A 14709-nucleotide genomic window follows, 5' to 3' on the forward strand; every position below is an offset into this window, starting at 1 on the left:
TTGTTTCTAGAGTTCCATCACCAACGGTAATGTTCATACATGGTGTATATGCAATATTATCAATCATATACTTGGTTTAGGCTACGCTATAGACCCATTGGCCCGTATTCATAAAGCTTTTCCGAGTATGAGTTTTGATCTAGGATCAGTTTGAACTTTTGGCTCATCGCAAAGAAGATGACATGGACACGGGGGAACTGATTCGAGATCAGTAGTCCTACTCTGACATGATTTATTTAGAGTTCACCACGTAGCTGACCCTGTGTTGACCCATGGAGCGAACACGTAGTCTACATTTGTTTAGCGCTTGAGTTTTTACGCAAAGACTTGAACATTTCGTGGCATAACTGTCAAGGCACTGTCTTCACGTACATCACTGTTGGTATTTGCTAAGTATAGACCGTTTTTATGAGCCACAATAAAAATACTATCAGAAATGGTTTCCAGTTCAACATGAATAGAAAGTTGGCAAGCCAGCCCTTTTGGTCTTTTGCCCAGTTTCGTTAAGTACATACAATTTAAAATAGGCTGTTTATTTGAAACAGAAACCCTGTTAAAAGTTATGCTAAGACAAAGAGATGGCGATGACAGTGCTCTAACAAACACAACAACCAAACTCAGTAGGACAGTCCCTCCTTATCCTCCGAGAGACGCCAGTGTTATTTTTATACCGTAAAGTTCAGGGGGCCCTACTTGGACGGTTATTTTAAGAGACATACATCTCCTCTGAAATCATTAAGCTGGTAGGAGGCAGTTAAGTTGCAGGTAAATACTTCTCTTTTTATTCCTCCATGAGTCATATGGCTGTAAATACTTATCACCTCACGTCTTCCATTGCTCCTTAGTACCGGGGGCTTGAAGAGGACTTTCCTAAGATGACATCCAACACACGGTTCCGGTTCAAATGCCTCGTGCTCAGAATACATTAGCGTCTCGTTGCGCCAGCACACGTGTTTATCTCATTGTTTATTATATTATTTATTTTGATTGATCGGTACCATCTGTGATTTGTTTGATCAAGAACCAGGGGTGGGGGGGGTGTAAGATCAGAGGTGTTGCTGCACACTTGCTGTTAGAGTAAGTTATTCAATTGAATGTGAGATGAAGCTTGTTTTGTTATTTCCCCTCCCGCCCTTCCTCTCCATCTATCTCTGACTGAGGGGAGTTGGATTAAATGTTTCCCTGGTTTGCATCATTCCAGTGTTAACAACGTATAGACAGATGGGTATGGTCAGAGATAACAGCACCTTGCGCCTTCGTGTCTCAGTCAGCGTGTAAATGTATAGATCGCAACCCCCTAACCAACATGGCCTATATGTTAGTCTACGTGATCCCCTTATCAATAAATTGAGCAGTAAACAGTGGTTTCTTTTTGCTTTTAAATGGGAAGAACCTTGACCTCTTTGGCTAGGAATATGCTGTCTGCACTGCAGCGATAAGAGCCAGCCGATAGGCACCGAAGATAAGGAAGATAAAGTTCAAGTGACCCTTCAACAATCTTAGAAAAAGTCAGAGACAGTGAAACAGTAAATAAAACAAAAAGATCAAGTTTGAGACATACAAATGCTAAATTGAGCAGAGAGAGATGGAGTAGGACAAAGACAGATGGACAGATACACAGAATGAAACAAAAATGGACTATCTTGTGAAGAGTCTCTGGGTAGGTCAGTGTCTGGGGTAGAAGTGGGTGGAGCTCTTGAGGGTCAGCCATGAAGGGAAGGGAGGAAGTGACCTCGCAAGGGCTTGTCGTTACGAGGCTGCGTGGTTTGCCCATCACCTCCACGCTCGCAAAGGGGGCACGCCAGGGCCTTTGAAGTGTCTGACCGCCCTGCGGGGCAGCCTCCAAACCGCTGCCGCTGAACTTTTAGACCATTGGCTGAATGTTATTATTTATTGATATGTCTATTGATGTGATTTTTTTTACAGAAAGGAACCCAGGGAGAGACATTTTTGTATTGTGCATCTGCCTCACACAGTCAACAGTCCGAGATATTGTGGGAAATCGACCCTCAGTCCGTAGTCATACAGTTCCTAATGTTATCTTCATGTGACACATCATGAACACAGTCTCAAAACTCAAGTTGTCAGTCATCTTCATTATTGGTGCACCACAGATAACCCATTGGCTGATGTTTTATGCCACTTTTTCTAGTAGCTTAGAGGTGGGATTTGTTTTTAGACAGATTTATGATTTGTTACGGGATTTGTTGTGTGTGTGTGTGTGTGTGTTCCCCCACATCACAGTCACTGCTGCGACTCAGTCAGTCATCATAGCAGTGGCCAGGCATAAAACGGGGCTGTTCTGGTCATGCCATTTCTCAACACGTACAAGTTAAGAAAAGTACTTTACATTTCTACTCTGTATAAGACTAGAAAAGGGTAAGGGAATGTAAGAAAGGTGATGTCACTTGTTGTTGGCTTTAAAACATTGAGTCATCTTCTTAGTCAGTCATCTGACAAAGTAAATTATAGGCTATGTGATGAATAGCCTTCATTTCGCAACCACTTTAGACTTACTATTATGGTGCAAGTCAAACATTTTTAACAATGTTTCTTAAATTGACATGCTGGGAACTGGGGCAGAAATACGCATATGTTTGAGAGCGAGAGAGTGCACGTGCGCACACACACACACACACACAGTCCTTTTGGTAGAGTCTTGTTTAGGCCAGACAATGTCTGCATTGTTTTCTGGGCTTTCACTAGCAACAGGGGATGGGCTGGAGTGTTAACCATTTCCCAATTGGGCCTCCGTGTAGTGTGTAGTGTGTGTGTGTGTGTGTGTGTGTGTGTGTGTGTGTGTGTGTGTGTGTGTGTGTGTGTGTGTGTGTGTGTGTGTGTGTGTGTGTGTGTGTGTGTGTGTGTGTGTGTGTGTGTGTGTGTGTGTGTGTGTGTGTGTGTGTGTGTGTGTGTCAGGAGCAGTGTGAAACATGGAACTTGAGGGAGTAAGGGAAAGGTGTTGTGTGCCTATTCCGAGTGTATGATAATTAGCTTTGAGGAAGCGATGGAACCTGACCGTTACATCTATGTATGGAAAGACCTCCCACCTGAGGCTTTCTAACCAATGAACACTCGGCTTTCACGTTGCAGGCCCTTTTGTCACTCTGTATAAAGTGCACTGGAAGAAGACCTACAGAAACGAGTGGGAGCTGGCTTGAAATGAAGTGCCCATCCCTACATTTTGAAATAGAATAGATGTGTTCAGGAAATGCCCACAATGACTTCTCAGTCCCCAACTGTGGCTGAACGGCTTGGCCGGTCATCCTTAGAAAAGAAGTGGCCTCTTGCCCACTCTGCGCCCATCTTTATGTACGTTGTGACAAGTTAAATAACGATATATCTCCTCCCTCTGAATCACAGTGCACCTGGGTTGTACAGACAATAGCCCTTTGGGTTGGAAGCCCTGGTGTGAAATCCTGGCCTCCTTCACTGTTAATGAGCGCCCCCAGGGTCACAGACTGGAGACACTGCCCTCACTGTCTACGAGAGGAGATCTCTCTCTCTCTCTTCTTTCACATTCTCTCTCTCTATCGATATTTCTCTCTCTCTCTTTCTTGATCTTTATCTCTCTCTGTCTCTGTCTCTCTCTCTTCTCTGTTCCTTGCTCTGAAACTCCCCTCAACTACAGTCTGTAAGCTCTGGCTAGTCTGAGCAAAGTCAGTGGTAGCGTTATCACAGATGTGTTCAATGGTGTCTGTTGTTGTGGCAGCAGTGCTTTATACCAGAGCTGTTGGTAGGAGACATGGCCTCACCCTGAGACAGGGGGCTTTGTGCCTCCTATGGGCACCCAACCAGGCCTTTGCACTGTCCACTGTCTCAGACGAGACTGTCAGGCTGACATCACAACCAACTTAGGTGCCAAATGTGAGACCAGCCGAGATGAGACGTGTGTCAATCATGGGAACTGTGACGAGAGGGCAGTAGGGGTTTGCTGTTTCACTCAGTGAAACCTAACCTAGACAAAGTCATTGTTTCTCTACGACAACGAATGTCCAGTTGTTTACGAACACCCCAACGACAGTCAGTGGCTGCTAAGCAGACGACAGAGACATTTCTAGAGAAGTAGCATCCAGATTCTGACCTGTAATAGCAGGAAGCCTATTTTCTCCACCGTTCGTTGTCATCCGATTTGCACGGAGAAAGGTGGATAGCGGCTTTGAAACTCACAGGAATAGTTGACAAGTCATTGTCCTCTTTACCTCTGAGTGGTATTTTAGCGGTTATAACCCTTGTGAACTAAGGCCTCCCTGGGGAATGTGTGACGGAAATCTAGAATGTGAAGGAGATCTAGTATGTGCGACGGAGATCTAGAATGTGCGACGGAGATCTAGAATGTACGACGGAGATCTAGAATGTGCGACGGAGATCTAGAATGTGCGACGGAGATCTAGAATGTGCGACGGAGATCTAGAATGTGTGTGCGTGTGTGTGTAAGCACTGACAATACTGTAAGTCTGTTCCGAGAATTGACTCATTGACCTTAGTGCAGAGTGACCTGTACACGACAGTAACGTAATGTATGAGGTATCGGTATATGGAGAAACACACTAACCTAGGTGGTCCAGTAGGGTTTTGTGTGTGTCTGAATGACTTTGCACAATGTGATTCGTGTGCACGTGTTGTCTGTAAACTGATGCATGAACTCTCCTTCCCTGTCTCTCTTCCTTTTCCCTCTTTTTTTCCCTTTCCTCTTTCCATGCCCTTCATAACCTGATTTTAGAGTGATTTCAAATGTGATTTGGCTGTTAGCTGCACACCTACCGACATGCACAGGAAGACCTCTTCCCATGTTCACCCTAGTGCACGCTGCAGTCTCCTAAGTCAATGTCTTTGAACCAGCAGCAAGAAACAGCCAAGTTACTCCAGTGTTAACAACTAGCCAGCCAGTATAACAGCCATGTAACCAACCCAGGGCCAACCCATGTTCTCATATTCTCTCTGTGTAATGTGTGTGTGTATAAGGAGAGTTAAGGCACCCCAGAGAAAGAAAGCTGAGGCACTGAAAAGGAAAGGAAATAGAAGTTTTAAATAAATGAATAGCCTAGCTAGTGAAAAGGGGGGGTGCATTATGCTTAAGTGAGAACACATTCCTTTGCATTCATGTCCCTGGTAGGCTAGGATGATGTGTGTGTGTGTGCGTGTGCGTGTGCGTGCGTGTGTGTGTGAGCTGATATAATTGTGTGACTCGGGAACGTCCGTCTTTGCCTTTCAGGGGCCCTTCTGCTTGGAATTCCCCGGACAGTCAGATCTGAGCCTTCACCAATTTCAGTTGGTGAGAACTTTGAATTCCAAGTATCTTGCTAGCTGGTTGATGATGCCAAATAACAACTGACAAATGATGATGATTAAGATGATTTTTTATTTATTTTAATGAATAATAGTAGTCATAATTCTAATGATAGCCTAATCATGCTATGTTGTTGTGTTTGCTGCTGATTGAGTGTGCTGTTGCTGCATTGTTATTGACTTGCTTTTTGTTGCTCTGTAATGGGGGCTGGTGCAGATATTTTGGGGGATACTTATCAAGTTTCAAGTGCCTAGTGACTTTGTTTACCCTTGTTCTCACACTAAATATGTACTGATGTCTTGTGCAACACATACATGCCTAGTTCTCTGACAACCCTGATTTCCAGAAATGGTTTAGAAAACTGTGAACTGTGTTTTGTAAGTAATTGGCTTGTAAACCCCCTCTAGCGTTATGATAGTCGGTGTAGCCTAGCTCTGTCTGCTGCCTGTGCTTTGTAGCTAACATTAGATGGTTTAGAATGTTTACTCTCGAGGTAGCGTTACGCTCTCTGTCGATAGAGGATTGTATCATTTGCTTTAAAATAGTGCCAAAGTGTCTGTTGATTATATGGAAAACTCCACCCAGAAAATATTTTGGGGTAATTTGTTTCATTACTCCGTTGTTGACATAGTCCCAAAACTTTCAAATTATAGAAATGATCCGCGGATGCAACATGCATCATACTGGGATGATTTATGTATTTTGAAATGTACGTATTTTGGGACTATGTCAACAGACTAATGAAACACATACAAAAATATACTTTTTTGGTGGTATTTTACTTTAAGTCTATACTGTTTGAACATGGTATAGATTGATGATTTCAGATCCACAAAGGTTTCTGTCAGACAGTATAGGGTATTTATTCTGAGGTTTTTGGTAATTCTTTTTTCACATATTATGAGATGTCAATCGTTTTCCAGTCTTTTGCTGAAGGACTGTATTCTGTGTTCGTGTTTGAATTACCATCCGGGAGAGAGAATCTCTTTCTGTTCTCTTTTCATCTATTTCTCTTAGCAGCTGTCTTGAAGAGGATTCTCTTTATTATCGTCATCTGAATGCAGAGCCAGCGAGAAGTTAACTAGGGAGTGGAGTGTGTGAATCTCTCTCTCTCTCTCTCTCTCTCTCTGTCTCTCTCTGTCTCTCTCTCTCTCTCTCTCTCTCTCTCTTGTCTGAATTGTTCTCCTGTCGTCAGGAGCCATCCACGGACCATAAATAGTCAGGGCCTGTTTCATTTCTATATTACTACTTTTCAATTATGGTTCACTCCTTGACGTACCCAAACGGTCAGAGTTTGAATGGAGCAGGACATAATGGCTAGCCTTCATCTGCAGAGCTGACTGTTGACTGCTGCCAGATCAGTGGGCGCTAGGCTAGATTGTGGCTCATGGTTGCACGTTTAGCCTGATGACGGGAGTGAGAGGAACTGTGGGACGTGGGTTGTCATTGAGGAGCCAAGACAAAAACAAATTGTTGTCTCCTTTGTATGGACCCCGGATTCTTTTGAGTTGCCTGCTTGAGTTGCTCCGGCTGATCAATTGCTTGATTTTCCACACTCCATCGGGACCGTGTCTGTAATAAAAATGTTACACTTGGAAAAAACACTTTCGGAAATAACCTTTAATGTAAACACTGTTTACAAGTGGAGAGAGATATCCCTCCCTCCCTCCCTCCCTCCCTCCCTCCCTCCCTCCAGTAAAAAGTGTCTGCCAGAACTTGTTTGATTAGGTAAGGCAGGAGCTCTGTTGGGTGTGTCTATGTCTGTGTTTCTTTGTGAGTGCGTCTTGAATATGTGTTTGTCTGCACAAGTGTGTCTGCATATGTGTTGGTGTCTGTGTCTCTCTGTCTAAGATGTAGATGTATGGTTGCCCAATCCAATTTGAGGTGTGTCTGTTTGTGTGCTACATTAGTGGTCTTAGTCAGGTCAAGTAAGGTTGTCAAGCACAGTTGCACATGACATCACAGACACCACGCCTTGTGACACACTGCAGGCGTGTGTGTGTGTGTGTGTGTGTGCGCGTGTGCGTGTGCTTGAGAGCAAACTAGAAAAGTGACGAGAAAGTGATGGCACTGAATTTAAAAAAAATAGTAGTTTAGCTTTGCAGTCAGATAGAAAAATGTCTCTTAAATAATGGTACAGTGTGCAAACAGATATGTTAATTTGGCATAATGGTCTTCAGGAACCTGGTGAAACATCCCACTGCGAATTTTCCAAATAATGATCATTAACATTAAGCCCTTTTTCTATATCCCCCTGCTTGTCCAACCCTCCCTCCCTCCTCCTCTGCCCAAGTCCCGCATCTGATTCTGTGGCTGGGCTGCTGTGAGCGATTGAGAGGGGGCCGTGTACTGTAGTAGGTCTTGAGGGCGTTTCACAGGGAAACTCGTTTTGACAGAACTCCAGGTGTCTCATTGTTGGAACTGCTATGGTTCAACAGATTTACCAATTAGTATTGGGCTGAGGGCATGGTTGGGCGGGAAGGGGGAAACGGGGGGTATGGAAGAATTGAAATGGGGAGGTGTTGTTCCGGGTTGGGTAGAGTGATGGAATGAAATGGGGGGGGGGGGGTTCTTCTGAAGGGTCTTGTGGCTGTAGAGGGAGAGGGACGCTGGGTAAGTCGATACGTGACCTCCTTTTCTCAGCTGAGGAATGGAATGACTGGTTCCAAGGAGGAGGAGAAATAGGAGGAGGGGTGATGGGAAGGCTGCAAAGGAGGGAAACATATTACAGTGAGTTAACATGAAGATTTAGGCTATAACTTTACAAGTAGCCTATAGTCCAGCCCTGATGCCTCCAACAAAGCATGACAAGTTGTATTTTCTTGCTCTGTCAGTTATTGCCAATGTTACTGCAAAATTGAGACAATTGAATTTACCCTATCTCAAGTGGGCATCAGCACACAAAATTGATTGACTCAGGGGATAAAATCTCAATCTTTGGAGGGTGTTTTTACACACATCTGTTCGCCAAACCAATGAGTTGTTTTTGTTGAAATGCTTCCTCCCTCTGTTCTCACTTTCTTACCAGACTGAATTGTGTGGGATTATACACAGGGTTATTACTTTGTGAAACTCTTTGATTTTCCTTTCGAAATGCCTACTCCAGGAAGTTTTGACATGAGAGAGTAGGGTTAAGTAATTTAGAGAATATCCTCAGGGACGCCTGTAGAATTTGGAGCAGTGTTTGCCTCCAAAGTACAGTATGTGTTTGTGTGTGCGTCATGACTCGTGTTAGCGCTCTATGAAATCACTGCCCGTGCTTACTTGGTCAGAAGGTTAAAGGAAAAGAAACTGTAAATAACAAAAATGATGATCCCTCTAGAATTAAAGTCTTAAAGATTTCTCTTTTTTTTTTTTACAGCAAAGTCTCTATTCTTGATGTAAATGACATGTTATAGAAGGGTCCAGACACTTTTTTGCAATTTCACTTGTTTTTGAGAAACTTGCATGACATTGTGTCATTTTGAACTTTATTCGCAACGTTATATTCCATTTTGTTTCGACTCGAGTGACTATTCTAGCAGCAGGCTAGAGTAAACGTCTTGAGTCGCACAAAATGGAATATTATGTTGTGGATAAAGTTCGTAATGACCCAATTTCATGCGTATAACATCTAAAGACCTGAATCGCTATACTGAGAGATTTGCTGTTTCTAAAAGGACATATTTGGGTGTTTTTGGAGCATTTATTCATGTTTTTTCAGAGTCCCCCGTACTGCACAACAGGAATGAGTTTCTCAAAAACAAGTGAAAACGCTAAATAAGTGTCTTGACCCTTCTAGCTATAACATTCCATTTACATAAACAATAGAGATTTGGTTGTAAAAAAGTAATCTTCTCCTTTTAAGGACTATGTATTGCTGTATCTGGCTGAAAGATGTCCAAAGGTCAGGGTCAAATAGCAGTGCACCCAAAGGAAGCTGGATGTACAACTCTAAAATTCGACTCTAAAAGTATATAGTGCTACTGTCTGCTGTCCTCTTGAATCACATTCACTGGCTAGACTGGTACAGCATCCCTTGTGTTGAGGCACCCATCCCCTGCCTGCTTCTTTGCCTGACTGCAGTGGCCACACTTTGTTTGGGGTGAGAGATTTTGGGTGGGATGTTTTGAGAGGGGTAGTGCGGGCTGGGGGTCTATGGAGAGGCGATGAACCCCACAGCCCCAAATAACAATTTATTGCTACGGTTGAATGCACTGTGGCAGTCAAAGTTTAAAATCTTCTCTCTCTCTCTCTCTCTCTGAGTGTGTGTCTGTCTGTGTGTGTGTGTGTGTTGGCCAGTGGAATGCTGACTGTTTCCAGGGAGCACTTAAGCTGCCCTGAATTAGGTTTAGTTTCCCTGCTCGTACGGCGTGAGAGCGGGTCAGGGGGATTAGTTGAGAACACTCGGTATCTGATTTCTGAATAGTTTTCTATTGTCCTCAGTGAGTTTTTCAACCTGAGTGAGACTAACCTCCAATTTATTTTATTTTATTCTTCTCAGCAGTTTCAGTGAAGACATCGCTGAACTTTCTTTATGTGTTTGGCTGTGTTTTTATTTTCCACAGTCAGTGTAGTCAATGATCCCTGAGTGCCAAGCCCTGCTTTTGTCTCCTGAATCCTCAAAAAAGCAATGACAGACTATTTAGAATATTTAGTGGAAATTTGACAGTTCACACCAAGGCAGGTGATTGTATTTGCATGCTCTTGCATACCTCTGCAAGTATGCACGTTTCTTATTTATTTATTTTTCTCAGCCCTCCAAGAATCACCTCTGACTAAAAGGCTTATTAAAGTGCCACTTAAATCTACCTGAGCATACCACAAGTGCACTAAGTAAGGGGACATTCTTAAATTATAATTACCATACGTGTCAGGGAAACACTGGCCAATTTCATTCAAGTATGGGTATGTTGTTAAGGAAAATCAATTATTATTGTCGCACTGGTCGGCGCTACAATAGTATGGCGTTGGTTGAAACTCAATATGAAATTCAAATTTCCTTACCATCATATCATATTTTTGAAATATATTTTTGAAACTTTTATTTAACTAGGCAAGTCAAGAACAAATTCCTTATTTTACAATGATGGCCTCCCCTGACCAAACCCTCCCCTAACCCTGACGACCCTGGGCAAATTGTGCGCCGCCCTATGGGACTCCCGATCACGGCCGGTTGTGATACAGTAGTAGTGATGCCTCTAGCACTGACATGCAGTGCCTTAGACCACTGCGCCACTCTGGAGCCCTTTAATATATGACACTAATGTCGATGAAAATTCTCAAATCACCTCGATTGGAGGTAACTCCCTGGCTCTCATTATTAGCCGTCACCGCAACCATATACAAGATTTTGAACAGGGTCGTTAGCATTAGGGAAAAAAAGATTTTTTTTGCCCCTGCCAAGCTCAATATCTAGGCGTTGGATAGGAACTAGACTAAAGTGTCCATAAAGTGACCATTAGACTTGCCACCTTTTCGGACTGAATACGTTTGTAGGGGCAACCGTTTTGATTAAATGCATACTTTATCACTCTCACGTGCCAATGACGTGCTACCTTTTTTGTAGCATTTCTGACAATGCTAATACACCAGGTCAAGCAATTCGGTGGCTCGGCAACAACACAGCTGCACCAGGATACCAGTCATGAGAAAGTATAAGAACAAACACAGGCTACAGTAGATAGCTAGCGATATGGTGGTATTCAAGCTGAGCTTAATCAACAAATACAAACAGATATTTTGAGTAGCTAGCTAGCTAACATTAGCTTACTTGTCAAGCTGACACCAGTCAGCTGAACGCTAGCTAGCTAATGAACAAGCAAAGAAAGATAACGTAAACTCACTCACTTTTGTACATCGCCTTGGTCCGTACAATTGACCTTATTTTAGCGCCCAAAAAACGTAATACTTCCAGATCAACTGTAATGTCAATACCATTGTAAAGCACAATTTCTCCCCTTTACAACAGAATCAATTACATGACCCCCACGCTGCCCGTTTCTGCATGGTTCAAGAAGGCAATGAGCTCCGTCGGGTCTTTAAAAAAATGGCGGGTGGGGAAGCGAAACTAATGCGTGGTAGTGAGAAGGAGAGGAGATGTATGGGAAACTGCTTTTTTTCACTCGATCTGTCCAACTTATCACCTTATCGCCCCTAAAATGTAAATAAAACACTCTAAAGAGTTTATATAATGTGTCATTACATACCTATTTGAAAGTATGTGTCGAATTTGAATCTGGTTTTTAGGGCGGTGCTAAAGTGATTTTCAGAAGTAAACAGCGGCTTTGAGAATCATGATCGCTTGCAGTGATGACGCAAAAAATGACTAGGTACCCCCCCCCTTACCCCCGTCACTGTCCATTTCTTGTTTTTAAACGATGAGAAAAGTGCTACACCTGGTGGAGAGAGATTGTAAGACAGAAATAGTTGCTTTAGGCGTGTTGTACGTTACGGCATGACACGTCACGATGTAACAGAGGGTCAGTTTTTTCAACTTTTCTCCAATACTATAGAGCCATTATCATGTCGATCAACGCATGAATAGAAACGTAATTCACACCCCAGATTTTGAAGTCAACACAGTCGCTACAGTCCCGTTAGTTTTTTTTGCAGCCTCGTTTGAATGTCGCGGTTGCGCACATTTGTACGGGATGGGGTGAGTTTACGTTAGCTAGCTATTTTTGGTTATGGAAGATTTATATACAAAAACAGCTGGCAACAGCTGACCTTGACACAGAAGCTAGCTAACGTTAGCTAGCTCATATCCAAATGGGAGTCCTACATTTTCCCACAAAACATAGCTAGCTAGTACATTAGTTCAAAACCAACACTAAACTTTGGACAAATTGTGACACTGCTACCGTACAATGCATGCGATTGGCTTTTGCAACACTAGCTAGCTAGCTAATCCATACTCCAGGTTTCATAAAGGGTTAGCCACATTTCACTCTCAGACAGGACACAACTCAAACTGTAATGTTAGCTGAGAAAACAAATTGCTAGCTAACGTTACATGTAAACAGTGCCCCGGTTGTGCACTGACTGCAGTGTGCAAATACATGCTTGCTAGCATCAGAAAAACTCACCAGTTTCTAACATCCATAATAAATTCCAGTACGCTCCATCTCCTGTTACATTAATGTGGATGCAACCATGGTTACGGATAATCCGGAATTAATCCTGAATAGTGATTAGCGAGAGGCACAAATATCATACCCCCAAGACATGCTAACTTCTCAACATTACTATAACAGGGGAGGTTAGCATTTTTTCTGGGGGAATGATATTTGTGCATCTAACTTTCTCACTCATCATTATTCACGATTCAGTCAGGATTATCTGTAATCATGGTAGTATCCACATTCATGTAGAAGTGTATAGAAACTTATTCTGTTCTTATTTACAATAAAAGTGACTCCAAAATGAGACAATACATTATTTACCATCATCCTGACTGGTTGCATCACTGCCTGGTATGGCAACTGCTCGGCCTCCGACCGCAAGGCACTACAGAGGATAATGCGAACGGCCCAGTACATCACTGGAGCCAAGCTTCCTGCCATCCAGGACCTCTATACCAGGTGGTGTCAGAGGAAGGCCCTAAAAATTGTCAAAGACTCCCACCACCCTAGTCATAGACTGTTCTCTCTGCTACCGCACGGCAAGCGATACCGGAGCGCCAAGTCTAGGTTCAAGAGGCTTCTAAACAGCTTCTACCCTCAAGCCATAAGACTCCTGAACACAATGGCTACCCAGACTATTTGCATTGCCCCCCCTCTTTTACACCGCTGCTACTCTGTTATTGACTATGCATAGTCACTTTAATAACTATACCTACATGTACATATTATCTCAACTAACCGGTGCCCCCGCACATTGACTCTGTACTGGTACCCACCTGTATATAGTCTCACTATTGTTATTTTACTGTTACTTGTTACATTTATTTCTTATTCTTATCCGTATTTTTTTTTAAACTGCATTGTTGGTTAGGGGCTCGTAAGTAAGCATTTTACTGTAAGGTCTGTTGTATTCGGCGCATGTGACTAATAACATTTGATTTGATTTGATTTCCAATCTAGGTCCAAAAGGCTCCTTAACAGCTTCTACCCCGAAGCCATAAGACTGCTGAACAAATAATCAAATAGCCACTCGCTGTTTATTATCTATGCAGAGTCACTTTACCTCGGCTAACCTGTATCCTCGCACATTGACTCATTACCGGTACTCCCTGTAAATAGCCTCATTATTGTTTATATATAATTATATATATATATACAGTTGAAGTCGGAAGTTTACATACACTTATGTTGGAGTCATTACAACTCGTTTTTCAACCACTCCACAAATTTCTTGTTAACAAACTATAGTTTTGTCAAGTTGGTTAGGACATCTACTTTGTGCATGACACAAGTAATTTTTCCAAAATTTGTTTACAGACAGATTATTATTATTATTTCACTGTATCACAATTCCAGTGGGTCAGAAGTTTACATACACAAAGTTGACTGTGCCTTTAAACAGCTTGGGAAAATTCCAGAAAATTATGACATGGCTTTAGAAGCTGGATGTATTTCAAGGTCTACCTTCAAACTCAGTGCCTCTTTGCTTGACGTCATGGGAAAATCAAAAGAAATCAGCAGAGACCTCAGAAAAAAATGGTATACCTCCACAAGTCTGGTTCATCCTTGGGAGCAATTTCCAAATGCCTGAAGGTACCACATTCATCTGCACAAACAATAGTAAGCCAGTATAAACACCATGGGACCACGCAGCCATCATACCGCTCAGGAAGGAGACGCGTTCTGTCTCCTAAAGATGAACGTACTTTGGTGCGAAAAGTGTAAATCAATCCCAGAACAACAGCAAGGACCTTGTGAAGATGCTGGAGGAAACAGGTATAAAAGTATATATATCCACAGTAAAACAAGTCCTATATCGACATAACCTGAAAGGCCGCTCAGCAAGGAAGAAGCCACTGCTCCAAAACTGCCATAAAAAAGCCATATGGGGACAAAGATCGTACTTTTTGGAGAAATGTCCTCTGGTCTGATGAAACAAAAATAGAACTGTTTGGCCATAATGACCATCGTTATGTTTTGAGGAAAAAGGGGGAGGCTTGCAAGCCGAAGAACACCATCCCAACCGTGAAGCACGGGGGTGGCAGCATCATGTTGTGGGGTGCTTTGCTGCAGGAGGGACTAGTGCACATCACAAAATAGATGGCATTATGAGGAAAGAAAATTATGTGGATTTATTGAAGCAACATCTCAAGACATCTGTCAGGAAGTTAAAGCTTGGTCACAAATGGGTCTTCCAAATGGACATTGACCCCAAGCATACTTCCAAAGTTGTGGCAAAATGGCTTAAGGACAACAAAGTCAAGGTATTGGAGTGGCCATCACAAACCCCTGACCTCAATCCTATAGAAAATTTGTACG

At 42.8% G+C, this 14709-nt stretch overlaps 1 protein-coding gene across 23 annotated transcripts in view; it reads left to right on the forward strand.

The window, feature by feature from the left end:
• LOC129838268 (transcription factor 7-like 2) overlaps positions 1-14709 on the forward strand; it is a 114411-nt gene that overhangs the window by 38130 nt on the left and 61572 nt on the right. For 16 of the 23 annotated variants that reach the window (XM_055905238.1, XM_055905149.1, XM_055905620.1 and 13 more), the window contains exon 5: positions 5213-5272. The exons of the other annotated variants lie outside the window; for them this stretch is intronic. In XM_055905238.1, the coding sequence (XP_055761213.1) occupies positions 5213-5272 (60 nt within the window). The remainder of the gene's footprint in view (positions 1-5212; positions 5273-14709) is intronic. 23 annotated transcript variants of the gene reach the window in all.

The sequence above is a fragment of the Salvelinus fontinalis genome, chromosome 1 (assembly GCF_029448725.1).
Source record: "Salvelinus fontinalis isolate EN_2023a chromosome 1, ASM2944872v1, whole genome shotgun sequence".
In the NCBI taxonomy this organism is placed as follows: Eukaryota; Metazoa; Chordata; class Actinopteri; order Salmoniformes; family Salmonidae; genus Salvelinus; species Salvelinus fontinalis.